Below are 20,566 nucleotides of genomic sequence, written 5' to 3' on the forward strand. Positions count from 1 at the left end.
AAAAATTTCTTTTGCCAGTGAGGACAAGTTCTTCGACCAGATAACAAAATTAGACTCATTGTAATTACCAGAGGACAAAGTAAGATTTCCCCATTATATCCATGTGTGTGTGTATGTATGTATCGTTTAATTTATTTAAAACAAGCAATTCCGTGAGCATTGGAGATACTGTGAAAGGAACTGTTACTTTGGCTCCAATGCCCTGTTTCCCTCTTTATTCCCAGCTTCTTCTTTTGCCCCCTGTGACCTACATCTCCTGCTAGTTCAGAGCTATACCTGTGCTGGCTGCTCCCTCAGCAAGCTGAATCTTAAGTGCCTTTTCTTTGGTATAAGTTCTGGTGCCAGCCTCTCCCGTCTAGCCACAGGATTTGTTTTAGTCTTTTTAATAGTAACAATATTTAATATTACTTAATAGTAATCTTTAATAGTCTTACTTATACTAGAAGAATGACAAGTCAATTATATCAAGTTTGTTTCTTTAGAGAAGTAGAAAAAAGGTTTTAAGGTATTGGGTTGCGCCCAGATTATTTTTCTCATGAAAGATCAATGAGATTTTTGAGAGGGGAGTTTAATTGAAAGCACCCAAACATAGTCAGACTTCTGTTCTAGTTCATACTCTTTATTTTTAACTTTAATAAGAACAGGTTTCAAACATTCTGTCCAAAAAGTAGAAAATGCTAAATAAAAACATGAACATTATCTAGTCAAGACAAAAACGTTTTAAAATGTATTCTCAAAACTACTTGTTCCTCCACAGTACATGAAAATCCGTCAAGTTCTTGAGCTGTTGTTCCTCCCACTGCCTTTTCCATCTATATATGTCAATTTTATAACTGAGTTTATTCCAGTTCTGTTGCATTTCACACTGTTAAATTCTACCACTTAGACACTCTCTTTGAAATAAATTAAGAAAGAGTATATTCACTCCCATGTGAAAGGACAGGTTTGATTTTCACAAAAGATAGGAAAAGGATTCTAAGAACAATTCACAATCTAAGGACTTAAATCTTTGTGTGCTAAAAGTTCAATTGAAAAACAAAAATCCTAAATGACCAAAATTTTAGTTCAGTAAAACTGAACTGTACAAAGTCCATCCTATTTTCTCCCAAAATATCTTAAATATCTCCCAAAAGTTACAAATGCAGCCAGGTAGTTGTCGACTTTTCACAAATCTTCATCCCAACTGCCCAGCTGGTTTTTAGCTGTACATTTACATCTTTTTTTTACCTATTCTTTGGCATCCCCAATCCCTCCAGCGGTTATTGCAAATGTGGCTTCGTTTTCAGGCATCTCAGGGCTGGGAGAAAAAGAAACAAGAAACTTGTGGGTTTCTCCATGTAAAATGCATTTGTGCAACAGTCTCCAAAATGCTGTGGTATTCCAACCTGGAATACCTCAGTGCCCTTATACCTACATGCAAACTGTAGAACATGATCCATATCATCAGGATCAGAAAATGTGAAATTATTGTGTCAGGAAAACTTAGGAATTTAACATGTCCACAATTTTCCTGCCAAGGGACCACCAATCCCACCAAAGTATTTGATGGTCTTCATTAAGAGCTGAGCATCCAGTAGGATTTATGATGAAAGATTAAGTTATTTAATGTATGCAAGGTGCAAGACAACTTTAATTAGTTGTTTAATCTGTTAATTAGTTTGTCCTTTCAGATTTTCTCCCAGTGTGCCATCCAGAAAGTTTCAACACCTTGAAATTCTTCACCTTCCATCCTGTTTACCTGTCGTAGATCTTTGCAATACGCAGCTCCCCTCTCCCTTTCCTCAAACTGATCCTGGTAGTTGAAGCATGAGCAAGGATGTGGCCCCCGATGGGCTTTTTTGGGTCTGCCTGAAAGCTGAATTAGCAAGAAAATTGTAGTGATTCACTGTGCAAATTCCAGAGGTTAATACTGTGATTAACTGTCAGACTGAGCCCTATTCAACTCAGTAATGAATAATCAATAGGGAAATAAATTAGAAATCTGACTTTTGCACATTTGTCTCAAATGTTCAATGCTGGCATCATTTTCCTGCCATTAAATTCAAGAGGCTCAACAAATACACACCTTAAAAATCACATATAAGCTGCTCCAGAGGAAAATGTAGTGCTTTTTCAATATTTTTTATAGCTCATTTTCTTTGTTTAAGTCACAGTGAAATCACACCACCACACCAGGCAGCAGATAAACGTAGAAAAGCTCATTTCAAAAACTGAGAGAAACTTCCAGAGGTCATTTATGTAGGATTTCCTAATACCACAGGGAACAATGACCAATCTGATCTTTCATTTCAGTGCTTCTTGCACCTTACAATCTCAGTTCTCATTTCTGTTAAATACATAATACAAAATACAGGAATTTTTTTTTTAAAGAGAGAGAAAAGTGTTTTACGTCATAGTTGCTCCTGGGTCAGCAGTCATCTGGTTGGTCACAAACACAGCCACATTATATTCTGCAAGAGAAGACATTGCAAAGAAGGTAGACTTCATCTAATTAGAATTGTAAAATATTTTCTCATCTGTGGTAAAAGCAAGGTTTCTGCTGAAGCACTTCAAATTTCAAATGAATGAGAAGAAAATATTCTTTATGACTGAGGGCTGCAGTTAAACAGGACACAACCTAGATTTGCTCTTGCATGGCTTCAGCTGTAATACACCAAAAATGAGCCCTTTTCACAATTCCAGTGAACAAGTCTTTCTCAGTTCCCATCTATTCTCTGTTGGCTCCCTGCCCTCAGCTCCCTCTCCTTCCCCTTCTCTGTTTGCCTTTTTTTTTTTTTTTCCCCACTTCAGGAAAAAAGCATTTATTCATTCCTCATCAACATTTCTGAGACATTCCAAAGGGAAAGAACTCTATTCATCCTGTCATCATCCCTCAAAGCATTGCAAAGTACTGAGAAAGTGGCAAGAGGTATGGCTTTTATATTTTTCTATGCCTTCATCCTCTTTTCTCTGTCTTTCTTTTGTATTTAGACGGTTGAAATTTGGGGAAGACAATTACTGAGTATTTGTCCAGTTCTGCAACCTATTATCTCATTTAGGGCTTTACAGTATTTCTAGAAAAACTCTAAATGTTGGAAAGTCCATACGTTTTCTCAATCTGTCATCCTGAAATAATATATTATCAGTTTGATCTTTTTGGTAACTGACACAGGTGTAAAGTGAGGAAAGATCCCTGGGCCAGTGCCTGATTGATAATACACCTGGACTACTAAGTCATTGTGCTACCAACAGCCACTGGTAGTGACTCCAGCCCATGTTTTCCCAATCTTGCTATGTTTTCCATACCTTCTGATATTTTTTGGAGCCTTGACAACATCTGAGCTAGTTTCTGTTGTCGTTCGGCCAACTCTCCACGGCCACTGAAATCCACACGGAAAAGTGCCATTATGGAGTCAATGATCTGCATTGTAATCATGCTGGGTAAGTAAATACAGTGAAAGAAAACAGGAACACTTATTCTGAGAACAGTAAGCATACAGAAGTCTTGTACCAATAACTTGAAGATACCAGCTTCCTCATGGAACTTGGCTGCTACATAGTCAAGCAATTCCATCTGATGCTCACCTAGTGGGAAGCAGTTGCCAAGAGAAATTAGGACCAGAAAGAACTCTGAAGGAACAAAAGCCTGAACTTTAAAATACTTTAAAATTCCACTTTAAATGTCTGCGCTGGTTATATTTTCACTGCCAGCAGTTTTAAATCCAGTGCCCAGTAACAATCTATTTTGCAGGTTCCAGTTTTTTCTCACCCATCTCACAAAACTTCTTTGTGAAAATCTTCACTCTGCATGAAGACAACTTTTTGTTGTGTTAAGAACTGAAAAGCAATATATACATTTTAATTTAATCTTGAATTAAATGAAACACAGAAAATGTTTTAATCATATTATGTTTATATTGCACTCTTAAAGAAGTCTTATTTCAAAGTTTCTTGAAGTTTTAAAGCAGTGTCTTGTGACAGAGAGTATGTTGAGCTGTTAATAAACTGAGAAGTGTTAATAAACTGAGAACTATTGAAATGGAAAGGGAGAGAGAAAAAACCCTAGATATCATGCCAATTGCAATAATGGTCTTACTGGTATATGCACGTGCATACAGCACGTTGTCAAGCACTGCCTCGTGGTCAACATTGAAGCGATCAGCAATGTCACGCAGGCGGTCCGGTCGGCTGGCATGAGTCAGAGTTAAGGGTTTCTCCTAGTGCAAACCATGCTCTGAAAATAATAAAACTTCATTCCAAAATAGGACTATAGGGGGGGAAAAAAAAGAAGAATATTTATTTTAGTCCTAGAGAAGACTGACTTTTTGTCTTCAGGCTGTCCCACGTACCCTAAAGATAGTTTAGGGCTCACGATGGTAATTGTTTTGTGTTTAGGGTTTGAGGCGGGGGGGAGGGGTTGACATATGGATATCTATGCTCTAGGAATTTAGCTGTGAGCAAAACCTGTTTATACACAGTCTACTGCAAATGTGAAATGTTAAAAATAGTGTTTAGTACTTAGATAAATTTATCTTGAAGAGAAAAGCTGCTATAACCTGTAGGAGGCCTACTAGATCGCAAAACCACAAAATCCCCAAAAACAAACAAACAAAAAAACCCAGTTAAAATAAAATCAAATTCCTAACTAATTTTTCCAGGTTTACATCAAATGACAAAATAAAAACTCACTTCCTTATGGGCCACTACACACTGTGCTCTCCACGATTTCTGTGCCAGTCATGTTTTACATGTATGAAGCTTCCTTATGACTAACTAAAATGAACTAACTTTCCAGTTCATCACAACCTGTAGCTTTTAACAGTCAAAAAGATACAAAGTGTTTTCAGTATCAATGAAGATAATCTTTCCACCTGTGTAGCCATTTGGTCCTGGGAGCTGAGCTGTCACTACAGAGAAGCATACATGATTAAAATGAAAAAGCAAGAAAAAGATTTTCTTACTCCATCTATCATTATTTTTTAAATAAAATACAACTGTTTATCCATATCACAAAGAACTGTCAGTTTCAATGAATGTGAAAATCAGGAGTATCTTGTCTTACTGCCATCTCGAGAATAAGCTCAAGCCACTTTTCTCGATTGCAGATCAGATGAGATTTAATTAATGGTGTCAAAACTGTTTTACTCAATACCATCACTAAATCTGTGTATTTTAGGGATATTATTAGTGAATTCGTACACACAAAGTCTCCTCTTAATCCTCTGCCCAAATTAATTCTGTTGACTTAGTAGGCACTATTTCCAGCTGTAACTCATATGATCAAAAATTCTTTGGATATGAGTTTTTCCTGACATGCAAATAGTTGCTGATTGTGGATTTAGTCTCTTTGGAGTGAATAAGCTAAAATACTCAATCCAGTTGAAACCATTCATGCAAAAGGGTATGACTCTGCTGACCATTACACTGTACTAACCAGAAGAGGCCTTGTTTTTCCAGAACATGCCATATTTCACTTCACAATATAGGGGGTTAATTTAATAGAATTTGCCTACCCAGTGTCTGGTAATTCCAGCAGCATTAATAGTTATGTAAGTGATTGTTTACTTCTCTTTACACATTGAGATATCTCTGGGAAATCAGCGTCCTGCTGTTTTTTGGCACAGCCCAAACATGGTGACTGCCAAAGTCTGTTTATCCAGTCACTGACAGCCAGTAGTACACTTTCAGTGCCCTTTGAGAATGTCATATTCAGCAAAACCTCTTGAAACCAGGACAGTCAAAGAGTTGCTGAGAAAAAAATTTTGCCTCTGCCCTTTTCTGAGCAATGCCACCTCTACATGTGACCCATATTTGTGCTCTGCTTTTCCAGATGGTGTGTTTCACTGGTTTATCTAAGACAGCCTATTAACTTCACTCTCCTTATGGCAAAACCTTCATGGATGTGAGCAGTATTAAAAAGTAACAATTTATATGAATTCTCTACTCAAACACAGTTTATGGAGGTAAGAGTCACCAAGGTCTGTTTCACAGTATTTGTAAAAATAAAATATTCTGACTTTTCTCTATGTGTTTAATTCTGATACAGTGGTAAACAATGGATTCCCTGAGAAGAAACATCACTCTATTTTAAGGTGTTATACCTACCACAAAGAGTGTGAGATAGCTGGGTTTTGCCTGTCCGGAACTCTGTTAAATAAAGAGAAGGGAAAAAAGAGTCAGGGTTTCTTTTTCCAAGTTTGACAGATTCAGGAATTACTGCAGTTAGAAACTCTTACTTACAAAGTTCACCTCAATCTCTACCTTTTAAAATCATTTAACCTCAATTTCTAAATCATATTCTGTGCAGGAGAAATGTGTTACATGAAAAGCAAAATCTGAAATGCTTTAATTTGATCGTGCATGACTGCTGAAGTCATTCTCTCGTGTGTGGAAGTTAAAACCATATGGCACCTGTGGAAAAGTGATAATGGGGGGGCGGGGTGGGAAAGAAATGGTTGATTCCATTAACCTAGCCCAGTTTCATTTCCAGTAAAATGATCAAGGAGAAGCTTACAAGTTTATTAATCTCATTCTACCAAAACACCTTAGTCCCCAGTTTATCTCTTCTAAAGGGAAGAGTACTTTGTTTTATGAACTCTTATTGCTGAAGTGTCAAGCACCAACTAATTAGGTATACTGTAACGGTAGCTTATTGTAATTTCAAAGTCTTACATAAAATGCAGTGTACCTTAAGTGTGCATAACTAAAGTACCTTTTGTGGCAATTTTGTTACACTGCATCAGGGAGAATTCTGGCATGTTAGTAATAGTCTTAGTAATGCTATGTTGTGCTGAATCAGCATGCCCAGTAATGATTACTCAGCTCAAATTTAGTCTGCAAGCCAATGAAGAAGAAAAATGGAAAAACATAAAGAGAAGTGGATTATTTCTTCTTGCACACATGCAGATACTCATCTTTGTAACTACAATGTGGTAAACTTCATAGAAGTAATCCAAGTTGAATTATAATCTAAATTAAATTGCAATTCTTTGTTTGGTAATACTAATTTAATGTGGTTCTCTCACCTCCAAAGGCCTCAGTGATTGCCATGCTTTCAATCCCACCACCCAGAAGTTTACTGCAGAAAGAGAGAGGATTATTATATAATTAAACCCAAAAAAATCACAAGAGGAAAGTTAAACAGACATTTCTACTACTTTAAAGAAAGTAATTTCTGCCCCAAAGCCGCTCACTTGATGCATTAAGTGCAGGTCACTAAATGATCATTGATTCATAAAGAATTAACTCTGTCTTTACCTCCCTTTTTGTGTGCAAGGAAAAGATCTATACAAATTATTACTGGAAAGAAAGGAGAAAAAATAACATTGAAAATGATATTTGAAAATAGCATTCCATGAAAATATCTCAAGGGAGGACTTGAAGACTTGTAATTTTGACCTGAAACCTGCAGATTATTTTGATAGGTGAAAAAATTATACAGTCAAGATTTCTAGATGCCAACTATTTATTTACAGTGACTGTACAAAGTCCAGTTTCCTCTCAGAAAAGGAGTTGGTTTTGGTGCTTATTGATGTAGACTTCTTTAAGCCAGCACTAACTCCAAATGCAAGGGGAATCTATGTGTCCTAGCTGAGTATTTATTCCCTTATATTTCTGTACCTCATTAAAGACAATTAAGATGATTACTGGGAACATTTGGATGAAGGAAGGATATAAGAGATAAGCTTACTCAAATTCCTGGCTGCCAGTGGAAATATGAAATACCATTTTCCGTTTTTCACTGTACTCAAAGGCAGTGAGGAAGCCTGGTTCCTAGGGAAGACCAAAGAGAACATGAGAGGTTTATTTTAGCTTTAACCTGAAGTTAAAAGTGCATAATCCCACATAAATATCTTCTTTTCCCCCTAGCCTCATGCCCGTGGGCTGGGTATAAAAAGTACCACAGCATTCATCTGGTGGTTGTGGAGTATAAAGTATTATGCCTTAGAATAACAGGCAGAATAATTTTGAAAATTATTTTGATGATGCAGTGGGAAATCTGCTAAGAGATATGTAGAACAGCATTTTGTAGAGGCCAGCATAAGTTCAAACTCTCAGGAAAGTGACTGGCTTACAACAAGCTTGTTTGCAGCTTCTTTAATCTTGTCCACTTTGGCCTCTGAGAGCCCCTTCACATTGCACAGTGCCCTTCTTGTGGTCATCTGGATTCCTTTGATTGTGCAAATCCCAACTGCCTTCAGCTTTTTAATATCTGCTACATTCTGCAAAGAAATTTCCCTTCTGTGAGTACTCAGGACAGTTAACAACTAGAAGGTGAAGTAAACCTTTGCACATTCATATGCCTGTGTTTTCACCAGGAAAGAAACAGATTTACAGTAAACTCTTCATTGTGTAGTTTGTGACACCAACAAAACTAAATTTTGAGTAACATTGGTGTGAGGGATCATGGTGCAGAGAGCAGGTTCTGGTGGTTTTGAGAGAAAGATATCTGGGTATTTACTTCTCCCCTTTCAGTGTCAGTTTTTCTAGATCAAAGCTGATGGTAAAGAAACAGTACAGAATTATTTCAGATAGTGTGGACCTTGGACACCCTATAACATTCAGTCCGTCCTTGCTCCCTTAGCACAGATAATCTGTAAACGAGATAATCTTGGTGGTGGAGCTGATTCACAAGAATCACTGGAAACTGAGTCTAACTGCTGTGCTGTTTCTGCATGCCCAGTTTAAAACACATGTGTCCTGCAGATCTGACTGACACTTTGGGCTGGAGTGAGCTACTTGTTTTTCATTAATTAGGAACAGCACAACTTCAGACAGCACCCTACTGACATATTTTACTTCCCTCACCTCATTTTATGACTCTGACATTACTGGAAATGTAATAGCAAGAACAGATTACTCACAAGAAAACATACTATGTGAAAGGTGTGGGATAATACATCAATTTATCATTTCTGGCCAAGATTTTTCTTTGAAAAAAACTATGAACTGGACATATCATCTATTTATCTAGAGTGTGTGGGTACATAGAGCATAAGAAGGGAGGGGGGGGTTGTGTGAGATATTAGTCATGTTTATTTCAAAGCTTATTTCTCATCCTGTGATACGTGTGTGACACTCAGCAGAGGCTGAGGGGTAACAGCACCTTAAATCCTACCAAACACTTTTGATCGCCAAATCACAGTCTCACTTGTTCTAATTCTGATTCTCTTTCTGGGCACACTGGCAGATGCAGTAAATATTTTTCTCTCCTTGAAAAAAAATTCTAAACCCACAAAAATTATTTCTCCAGGTAAATGAATTTAACATATAGCTGTCATCCTATGTTTCCACAAAGCTTTTAGCTGGTACAGCTGAGAACAAAAACTTCCTCTGAGGTGTGGGAATAACCACTTGCAAGAAAGAAAAGAAAATTATGGAAAGGAGCAGAAAGGCTGTTCTGCTGGGGTTGTAAAGGTTAAGTCGTTATTCTTAGTTTTCAAACTTTCATACATTTGTATCCTTCTGTGAATGCCATGCCTTGTTTCATACTGACAGGGTAGTACAGCTCCCTTCCAGCTCAGGTCACCCTCTTTGATCAACTTGCTAAATTTTTAAAGCAATAATTTGTTTCTTTTTCCTATGTTGCCTCATAGTTTGAGCTCCCAACCATGTGATCCTTCTTCAGAAATATCTTTAAAACTGCTAATGAATTGCCAATAAAAAAAAAATTGTCAACAATTGCACTGCTGACACGGTCAGCCCAGTAACTACAGCAGTGACTAATGATGAATCATTGTGATAAGTCCTTCCCATCTTTATCTGTCTGTAGTCACTTTTATTAAATCTCACATTACTTCACACAAACCCAACTTTTTATTCTGCTTCTATAACTTTGATTATAACAGGATTCCAACCCATGAGCCACTCTCCTAGGTAAACATAATAATTGCAATTCAAATAAATAGGTGACGTTTATGTGATGATGGTAGCAATGATAGAAATTCACATTTGATAAAGAAAACTAACCATTTATTTCTCTAGCTATTAATATTTTCCACACTCCTACTCTACCCCCTGCACCAGCATGCTGAAAATAGTATAGTAACAATTGTCACAGTGTAATTTCACAGGCACCAAAAATGCAGGAGTAATTACAAAGATTGGCAGGAACAGGAAATAATCTATCACACAGTTTTCAAATAAATTAGCAAGCAGTTGGTTTTTAAAGAGTGCTAGGTGCTAAATACTTTGAGACTCTTGACACTTTATTTAGGAATCTGATGTGAATGAGATTTTCTAAAAATCTGTCTTATCACCAAAGGCAAAATTTGTCTCCACTGACTGAGTTAGAACTTACTGCAAGGAGGAATTTCAGTTATTTGCATCAATGTGTACACAATTTTGGAAACACTCTTAAGTAGCTTTTGAGGGATGATTCTGTGGGATCAAATGGTTGCAAATACTTACAATTCCATGCTTCTGCAGCAGGTCAATGTCCTGAAAAAAGGATTCCTAAACAAAACGGCAGAAAAAAAATAGATGTTGCTTTTTCTTGTTATTACATCTATCTTGATACATGACTGTTTCAGATTTGTAAACATTTATTGATTTTTTACAAATAATACATAACTTGGGCTACTGAAATAAGCAAAGCCATAGTGAGCCAAAAGGCCTACATGTTTCCTATCATCTTCTCCATGAAGTGTATCTTCATAGGCAATTAATCCTCTGCCGTGCTAATAAAACTTGTGTTAGCACAATCATAATTGCAGATTTTCTACCATAATTTCTCACTCTTTTCGTGCTGATGATCATTCTTCGAAAACAGAAAATTAACTGATAGTCCCCTTGCATTTAATATAGAAGTGTAAAATATGATGAAATAATGATAATCCCATTAAAAACTGTGCACAGTTTTGAAAGCTTAATGAAGATTACTTGAAGAGCCAGGCTGTACAGGAACTAGGGAAATGGGATTTTCTTGGTAGTAGACTGGAACAAAATTTTAAATGCATTGAACTCCCTGATGGTTTTTGGGGACCTCCAAGGGTTTCTTAAGACTATCAAAATACCTCTGAACATTTGGGGCACATAGTTTTCAGTCAATAACAGATTTACCTCATCATCTTGGTATCCTGGTTCTTCTTGGACTACTTGATCCTCCATGGCCTTCATCGTGAAAGAGCACACAATAAAGTATTGATCACTAGTGGGAAATGCAAACAAAGAGAGTCATGGGGAGGCAATAAATGAGTAAATGTCTGTAAAAGGACTTTTAAGAAGTCCTTGAACTACAGAAACATATCAGTATGACATCATATATGGATTTAAATTTGGATTCTGCTTCCAACTCTTCATTATCTGACCTACCAGGCCAAAAGGAGAAAATCTATGGCTTTACACTCAGACAAACCAGTTTGGCTAGAAAGGGTTTCATAGGTATTAGGAAAAGAGATCTCATTCCCTTGTGAGAATCTTGAGTTGGAGATGAGTTTTGGAGGTGGGAACATTTAAAATGAATTATCAGTAGTGGAATTTATTCTGGCAAGAATGCTAAAGGCAGTCTGTGTTTTTATAACAAAAGTCAGCATAGTTGCAGACAGAATGGACAATGGAAAGGCAATGCAACAGCTCAGTCTCTCCGTCTTTATGTGACAGAAAAACCACAAAACAGTGCTGAGAAGGCTACAATTCCTTAGTGATGTATCTTGAGAGCAGATTTTTAAAGCTGTATTTGTTTTGAAGTTCTTGCTGAGGTTCAAAATGACCAATAAATGCTGAAGATGTGCAGATAATGGCTGTAAGGAGTATGGTTGCAAGGAGAGAACAAAAGAAGGGTAATAAAAACCCTGGAACTTTTATTTTGAAAACCCATATACAGAGAGCTCATTTCATCTTTCTTCATGGTTAACTTGCCATATCTGTACTCCAGCACAGCTTCATTGCCCTCTCTATGTGACTTGCTATAAACAAGGCCAAGAACTGGAATAGGCACTTAGTGACACCATGTTTAAATGAGCAAAGTGTGACCTCCTAAAATTTTATGAATGCAAGAATAGTGAATACAAAGTAGTTCCTTAGAAACATGATCTTATAACCAAACTACTCTATCATTTTTGTGGTTTTGTAAATAGGTTAAGTTGCTTCTGTTTAAATTGTGAGATTACATTTGGTGTTCTAGCTCTGGATGATCAAAAGTTTTGCAGACCATCACATCAAAATGTGCACATATATTTACTTGCTCATTTGTTAACAAAATCCACAAACTATAAGATGGGCTATATCTAACAGAAGTTGGGATATTTTAGGCTAAATATCTGCAAAAGACCTTTTTTCAGCTTGTAAATGGATACTAATTTGCTTGCAAAAATCTTGTGTATATAGAGGCTGGGAAAGGAAGGAACAAGATATCAGAACTTCAGAATTCTCTTATTCTGTTAGCATTTAATGGAAATATTCTTATAAAATCAGTTGTTTCTGATAGTGTCATAGTATATTTAATTTCTATTTCAGAACTCTGACAATTACGGAGTGACAAATCATGCCCTCGCATAACTACAGCAAAACACTAATTAAAAAATACTTTGGGAGATCTGAAAAATCTCCTAGCTTCAAATACCGAAGGAAGAAAAACAAGTAAGGCAAGAGGGATTAAAACTATATTACAATCCCCTTCTTCATTAAAACATCCTCACAAAATGCACATAATCCTGCACTTCAACCACAGCTAAGCAGGTTATGGGATTGTTCTCCTACTCCCCATCCTTAGGCAATTGGCACCTCACAGCAGAAAAACGAGGCAGACCCAGACCTGTGCCTTCCTGCAGGCTATTAGGGAAAATGGAGAAATTATACCTCACCCTCTTAAAAGCTTTAGGTACGAAAATAAATCCTCCTGCTTAGTGAAGTGTTGTCCTGCCGCTGGTGTGTGTTGGCACACCTGAAGGATTCCAATCACCACTGCCTGCAGCGAAGCAGATAAAAGGGTGGAAGTCTGAGACAACAGAGCATATCTATGAAAAACCACCAACAATATTGTGCCACCTCAGGTACTCAAGGGCAGGTGAGCAAGACGTGGATACCGCGGTGTCCTTCCAGCCTGCGGATGTGACAGGGACCCACTCCCCGCAATTCCCCCGGCCTTGGGCGGCAGAAAATGGCAGCAGAGCTCGGCTCCCCGGATCGGGGGCGACCCGGCCTGCCCCAAGGAGCCCCACGGCGCGACCTCACATCTGTTGACTCACAGGAAAATAACTGATTAAACGTCAACAACACACAGATTTATTCGGCTTTTCTTTGCTAGCTGCCTCCTCATGAGATGTACATTTCTGTTCCCAAAGGGCGAGGGACCGCTGACTCTCCCTCCCCCCGCAGAGCACCGTAATTCCCCATCAAAATTAGAAGAGTAATTAAATCCCCAGCTCATGCCCGGGCAGCTCAGGGGGAGAAGGTGGGTGCAGTACCCGGGGCGAAGGCCCCGAGCTCACCACAGCCGCCCGCCACGCTCCTCCTGAGGGCAGGGACCCGCCGCCTTCCCTCCGGTGGCGCGGGGCGGGGCCCTGGAGGGCGCCACGAGGGCGGGCGCGGGGCCTTCCCTCACCCGCCCCGCCTCAGGCTCCGTCTTCCGTCGGTCCGTCACTCGTGGTTTATCGGCTACTGCAATCGCCGTATAGCAGGAATATCGCATTGCCCTCACTCTACGGCTGGGAAAGGCACCATTAGTTAAAATTGCCTTGGTTTGGAAGGCATTTAATTCAACGCAGCTCTGCCTTTTGTTTTTCCAGGGTGCCGCTCACGCATCTTCCTCACCAAGGCACGTACGGCGTTTTTGGATTGGATGGCCAAAACCTGTCAGGGAGCTGGAAGAGAAGTGACTTGACTGGAGTCACAGGACAAGAAAATGAGCCTGAGTCATACACATGACTTCATCTGCCATTTTAAAAGGATGGAAAAGGTGCTTTTTAGGATAGGAACACTTCTGTGAGACATCTGCAGGCTTCTTGGAGACAGTATTTGGAAAGCAATCGCCCGTTTTAGCTCGCCTCTGGTGGCACAGTTGGTACGGGACTGCGTGTCAAGGAGACATCGCATCTCCTGCGAGCAGGAGGAGTTCCTGGCTGCCCCTTGTGTGGGCTTGGAATGGCAGAAGGGATTGGAGCAGCATCTCAGCCTGTTCCAAGGGGCTTGTGAAAAATTCCCCGCCCTCTGCCTGTGAGAGGTCAAGGGCACCTTTTCCAAGCCATTTCTTAGCCAAGTCAGGAAACCAATCAACGAAACCCAGGGCCCTGTGCCGTCATCGGTACACCACAGGAGTGCTCGCAGGATCCCCATTTGAAACATCGAGCAATTTCTATAAGTACCAAAAGTCCAATCCTGGGAGCCCAAGGCTTTGTCTGTACAGAGGAAGCAGCTGGCACAGCTTTTGAATACCACATTATTCTGCAAGAGCTATTCCAGAAGAGCACTTAGGCAGACAGCCCTTTAAAGGTGAATTCCTTCACAAAGTATGCTTTTATTCCAGAACAGAATGAAGAGAGTGACCCCTCTGGTGCTGCTGAGCAGCTTGGCAGCAGAAAATACCTCACTCTATAAACAACCTTCCCTTCATTATCCTTTTAGTTTGTAAAATGGTTCTCAGAAAGGTCAGTGAATGCACAGAATCTTCAGACCATTTCCCCCTCCAAAGAGCTACTTTGGGCAATAAATTACATTCTACAACTTCAAAACATTGTGTGATCATTAATTGCTCATTTGGCCTCCACCTGGTGTTGTACCTAACCCCACAGAGCCCATACTGTACAGGCACCCCTGTGTCTTCTCCTTTCATTTCACAGGTTCTGCTGCTGACCAATGCATCTCCATCCCTGAGGGACGTACTGGAATGAAAAACGCACCTGTGACATGCATTTCCTCTCACTTGAGATCTTGTACCTGTTTGGACAAGAACCAAGGCAAACCATTACCATAAAATATTAAGTATCCAGCTGAATTTTTTTTTTTTCCTATCCTCACAAACTTCATTCATAGTTGCAATAGAGAAATCATGAGGGGTTTTGTTGTTGTTGGGGTTTTGTTTTCCATCTCTGGTCAGAGCTGAGATGAGCTGCAAAAGCTCTGTGCGTACAATGGGTCTCAGGGTAGGAGTGGAAGAATATCAGATGAGCCAAGATTTGAAATTCAGACTGAAGTAACAGGAGAGCTCTATTGGTAAAATGGAATCACTGGAAGGAATAGGGACGGTACTGAAGGACTGAGCTATGTCTCCATTGTAGTCTTGAGATCCCTAGGCTAAGCCTTGACAAAAGTATTCAATACTACAGTATTGGGAGTGATCCTGAATAAAAAAGACAAATTAAAAGGTAGTTTTTGCTACCTCTAATTTATTTTGAGTTAATCACTAAGGATATATTATAGGATTAGAGACCTCCCTTCTGTCTATCAAGATGTCCTGTCTAGACCATGGTTCAGCATTGCAGCTATGAAAGAAGCGATGAATTAGAGCCCACTGATACAAAAGAGATGTCAGGTCAAGTCAGGAGCACAACAGATTGTATGTGACTAGAAAAGAAGATAACAGTAATATCGAACACCAACTAGAGAATTCAGGAATGGGTATTTTTCTAAATGAGAAATAAATAATCTGTATGTCAAGTATTCAAACATAGTAAGCCATAGCAGTCCAAACCCCACAACATTCACTATTTTTATAGGTGATTGTGAAATTAGAATTTCTTTATACATATAATTAAGAATGACATGATAAAGTTGTTTTTTTTTAAAAGCAAACTGGAAAAAACAAGGCCACTTGCAATCATTGCAAAACCTAAATTCCTCTAGAGTTAGAGAATTTATGGAGACACATCTGTATATCACATGTGGTCTGTCAAAAAGACAAAGGAGATAAGAAAAACTGTCCATTTTGAGAATGCACAAGGAATTTTTTATTTAAGATTAAAAAAACCAAACTAGTAATAGAGAACAATAGGACTGAAAGAGACACCAAGAGATTATCTATCTCAAAGCAGAGTCTGATGTCCATTTGGCTGGGGAGGTTATGGATTTTCTTTTATCTTTTGAGAAAGAACTAGACAATTTCAGTCCTTGCCTATCCTTGCCATTACCCTTGTTGTCTACCCTTCACTGTGCCGTGCAATTATATCTGTAAAAAATATGCAGTATTTGAGCTAACTTCTACTTTTAAAAGTTTTTAAAGTTTAGGTAACAGAGAATCTAATTCTTGCATACTTTTTTCTGCCCCAAAAGAGAAAAAAATGCCAGTATAATAAATTCTTTAAAAATGCCCAAACATGATGGATTATGTCATAGTGTGTGCAGCTTGCTCTTACCTGCTCACGACCTTTGGAGCTGAAACATGCAACCCTGAAATATGATATTGCCACTCTCAGTAATTTGCCACAAGCTTTGTACTGGATGTGCAAGGTCTCAGGACTAAGATTTGTCAGGTTTGCTTTGTTTGAACTTCTTTCAACCCTTCTGCATCTTTTCCTTGGTTCGCTGTGACAGCAGTTTCCATAATTAACCAGGTCTGTGGCTAATTTGTTCTACTTCTGTTTATCTGTGTGTGGTACAACCATCATTTTATATAAACAAAAGTAACAAACAGTTATTCTGTGTAGAAAAAGAGACTTATGACTAGCACAGTGATGCAGCACAGAGAAATGCAGGCATGGAGCAATAGCAGAAGCCTCGAGAAATGGGGGCACGAGATTTGCTGAGGAATACAGGGATATAAAGGCAACAGGCAAGGCATTGGCTTGGCAGGGCTGGCCTGATGGCTGTAAGCAACTCACCAGTGATCAGCCAAAGAAAAGCTGAGCTGAAGCTGGATTTAGGGGTAGCAAAGAGAAAAAAAAAAAAAAAAAAAAAAAAAGAAGGGAAAAAAAGTAACATCATAATAGCACTACATATCATAAAGGCAGATGTAGTGTCATGCTGGCAGGTGTAGGTGCAGCAAAGTTGGGGCCCTGCCAGGATCACCTTCTCCAGCCCCAGCATTCCTGGAGCTATAGGCTCTTTGACTCTCTCAACCCTAAACCTAACCCTAACCACTAACCCTTTGAGCACATTTCTAACTTATGTTAATAGATATTTTTTAATTATATCTTTTTAAACAGCTTTCTCATTTTTAACACTTCTTTCTGCTTGAGCAACTGGTGCTGCAACCTTTTACAGTTTATCAGTCTCTGCACAAAAAAAAAAAAAAAGCATCTCTATTTTAATCGCTATTGAAAAAAAACTGAAATGCAGTTGGTAAAATATATTACTCTGAATCATGAAATGTATACTTTGGGAAGTGCAGGTCTTTTTTTAAACTGTGAGAGCTTTCTAAACAGCTGTTGCAAATTCCAAAATAACTGCTCTTTACTAACTCCACATATATAGATTTTTGTTCTGGAATAACTGCACCTTGTTCTACTTCAGCTTAATATTAACTTTATGATCAACAGAAGTAACAGACTAATTATGAAATAAGACTGCCCACATATGTAGCTAAGTGGGAGTAGTAGTTGCAATTGCATATATCTTTGTTCATTTGAATTACCTCCAAGATCAGATAAAAGCAGGATGAAGAAAGCAATAATAAAATTTATTTGATATGAAACTGTTATCAGTCTTCAGATTTGGTGACAATGCCTGTGACAAGCTTGCATTTGAATCAAAGCACAGTCACAGCCCTAATTAAAGTCCATGGATGAATATCTTCATTTTACTAAGTAAACCAGAAGAATTGACTAACCAATCCTCTGCTCACAGATTAAATGGGAAGCCATTCCCCAAGGGAATGAAGTACATCACATGGCCAGTCCCTGGCACCAGGGCCCTGATCAGAGTACAGAGCATGGCGAGGCTCCTACACTGCCCTAACTAATGCCCCATGTTCCAGCTCTCAGAGTGAGCCTGAGCTTAGCTTTAACCCAGCAAGGCATTATGATTTGCTTTTCTCCTATTTGCATTCTCTCTGGTGCTTATCTGAACAGTAAAAATGATGGAATCAGGCAGCTGGGAGTTGAGGGAGAGAGACAGGGAAAGACTGCCTTGGCATTGTGTTGGATCAGTTTTGCCATTTGGTGGACTGTCACTGTTCCTGTAGACAGAGGGATTTCTCTGGGACTGAATGCAGATACAGGGGGGGAGAATTTGTCTGGCAGCAGCTGAACACATTGGTGCCTAATAAAAAGTGAGAGAGAAGACACAAGGATTTGTTGCAGGAAGCTGAGTCAGAAAATTTGATTTAACTGCAATAACTCATGAGAAAGGGAGTTAAAACAAGAAACTGTTTCAGTGCTGCAGAACACAGGCCTCTGTGTGTGTATTCTTCACAAAGAGATTCTGACTTCTAATGCAAACAAAGTTGGAACTACTTCAAATACTGTCTTAACTGTTATGGCCAAAAGAGTCAATGCTTTTTTAATTTATTCACACACTAGCACTGAAAATTAGTCTGAAAAAGACACAAAGCAAAGTAGCTTTATGCACCAAACATAGGACAGCAGAGTTTTCAGTGTTATAGCTGAAAAAAGTATAATTCACTTAATGTCTTTTTCTCCCCTTTAATGCATTCCAGCTCAAAGCTGAGTGCTTCTGTTGTCAAGTAGGGTGAATAATGACTTTGAGTATATTGCTCTGTTTTGTACTCAGGGCAACATTTTCATTAGCATGATTCAGAAAGAAGAATGTATTTAAAGTGCAGCTGATAGAAAATTTTAAATTTCTAGGTCATGGCAGATTTCACTCGTCACATAAAAAAATGATGTATTACATGAAAAACATTTTTAAATTCACATTTGGAAGAAATTCAGCACTGGTATTTGAGACTTCTTCATTTTAAAAAACCCACCAAACTTCGAAGAGCTTCTGCTTGAAAAACTAGTAAATTTAACAGTCTTTCCACATTCTTTATCAGTTTGGAAAAGCTCAGTTTTTCTAGTTTAGCCTCTCAGCTGGTACCAGCTTTCCTTTTAAACCAACCATGCTCCAAAACTGAACATGCTCCTCCTTTGGCCAGTTTTTTTCTCTTGGCTTTGCCTACTGCTTCCAATTGAGTTTGTATGTAAACCACAGATAAAAACCCCAATCTTGCTCCATTTGTATTCCATATGTTTGCCAGGCTATTGGCCATGAGAGATCATAAGCAGTTTGTTTTTCAAACCTCAAAACTTGGATAGGCATTGAGTGCATCATCATACAGTTATTTTTACATTAGAATAATATTGAAAGGTCTTAGGAATTGTAATTGACTTTAAAATATTGCTTCCTTCATTTTGCTACAGTAGAGCCTTATTTTTCAGTAATGATCTGGCTAATAATTTTCTTCAATCTCAAACCTTTACGCTTCAGAGATTCATTAGCCTGATTATTCTTTTTTAAGCCATTGTTTTCCTTTCCATGGATTACCACAGTTTCTTTACCAGCCTTACTGGAAGTGAGTTCTTTATTAAACACTTCTCTGTCCATATCTGAAAAAAAAGCTGTTAATCTCTCCTTCTCATGTTTTTGCTGAATTGGTGATTATAAATGACATATCTGTGTTTCTGAAACTCTATGCAGCTGCACAACTCCTACTCAATAACAACTCCCACAGGGGTTCAATATACCCCAGTACTTTCTACTGCAGTCTTTCTTCCTATTTTGTCTGTCCTCCACTGTTGTTCTTCCACTGGATTATTAAGGCAGCTCTTCCTGTTTTAACAGTCAGGCAATCCAAGACAGAGGAATAGGTCAGAGTTTCTGAGACCAGAGTTCACACATGACCTCTGCCCTTTGGGCAATGAGCATCAAACAAGAAGGAAGTTATAAGACACTGAAATATTTGATTTCAAAATTGTATTCAGTATTGAACTGCAGCCATGAGATGTTCCTAACTGACCAGCCACAGTACCCCAGCCTCAGCTATCACATGCTGCTGATGCAGCAAAAGCAACCTGGAGAGAAGCTGAAGAGAGCAACAACCATCTTTCATCCTGGGCATTTGTTAGAAATGACTGAGTGGTCTTGAAGAACCTTTTCTAAAGTAAAAGCATCTGCAGATCAGCTCAGGATTCTGAATTATCTGGGTGAAGGACGTTCCTGGGTATTGCTTCAGGAGGAATTCAAGTATATTTGAAAGCATAGGGGACCTGCTTCCAAAAAGAGAAGTGAGAAAGACAAAAGGGTTTAAGTGGTAATAGGTATGGACCTTACTGGCTTAGGGGCAGAACTTGTGAGAAAAACTGACAAAAAAGCAACACTAAAATGTGCAAAGCAATCCCACTTCCACACTGCCTTTACATGAGCAACTGCCCTTAAGAATCTTTTTTCTTTTTTTTTTTTTGTTTTTGTATTACAGGGTGTATATGGGTGCCAACAAATCAGCTATGTCAGCAGGAGAGAGAAAAATTAACTCAATCTATGACATCATGGCCTATCCTTCTCAAACACTGCCTCACCTCTCTAGGATGAGGTGCTATTTTTAGTCCTCTAGTTTCAAACATATGTTGAGACTGCTTCCAAATGCTTTCCTTCTTATCCTTTTCAAGCTTTGCATCTTGGGTGTGGGGGTCTGAAATACTAAATATTAGCGGTTTGGATTCTCTGCACTTAGCACATGGTAGTGAATCCCAAACCAATTTTGCATTGAAACTAT

At 38.7% G+C, this 20,566-nt stretch overlaps 1 protein-coding gene across 1 annotated transcript; it reads right to left on the minus strand.

Moving 5' to 3' along the window:
• Window positions 1-642: 642 nt before the first annotated feature.
• On the minus strand, window positions 643-13,451 carry DMC1 (DNA meiotic recombinase 1). Its single transcript, XM_059847873.1, has 14 exons — window positions 12,783-13,451; window positions 11,041-11,128; window positions 10,390-10,434; window positions 8,055-8,201; window positions 7,670-7,752; window positions 7,005-7,057; window positions 6,085-6,126; window positions 4,814-4,886; window positions 4,076-4,167; window positions 3,491-3,564; window positions 3,286-3,400; window positions 2,390-2,450; window positions 1,739-1,855; window positions 643-1,297 (listed from the first exon to the last, which is right to left on the minus strand). The coding sequence occupies exons 2-14, from the start codon at window positions 11,095-11,097 to the stop codon at window positions 1,228-1,230; spliced, it is 1,029 nt and encodes a 342-aa protein (XP_059703856.1). The 5' UTR covers window positions 11,098-11,128; window positions 12,783-13,451; the 3' UTR covers window positions 643-1,227.
• Between the last annotated feature and the right edge of the window lie 7,115 nt (window positions 13,452-20,566).

The sequence above is a fragment of the Haemorhous mexicanus genome, chromosome 5 (assembly GCF_027477595.1).
Source record: "Haemorhous mexicanus isolate bHaeMex1 chromosome 5, bHaeMex1.pri, whole genome shotgun sequence".
NCBI lineage: Eukaryota > Metazoa > Chordata > Aves > Passeriformes > Fringillidae > Haemorhous > Haemorhous mexicanus.

Excerpts from the sequence above, each read along its gene's own strand:
- DMC1 (XM_059847873.1), bottom strand. The coding sequence starts at position 11,097 with ATGAAGGCCATGGAGGATCAAGTAGTCCAAGAAGAACCAGGATACCAA. Across the intron at positions 8,202-10,389 it reads TGCTGCAGAAGCATGGAATT|AATGTAGCAGATATTAAAAA; the intron begins GTAAGTATTTGC and ends ATTTCTTTGCAG. Across the intron at positions 6,127-7,004 it reads AATCACTGAGGCCTTTGGAG|AGTTCCGGACAGGCAAAACC; the intron begins GTGAGAGAACCA and ends TTTATTTAACAG.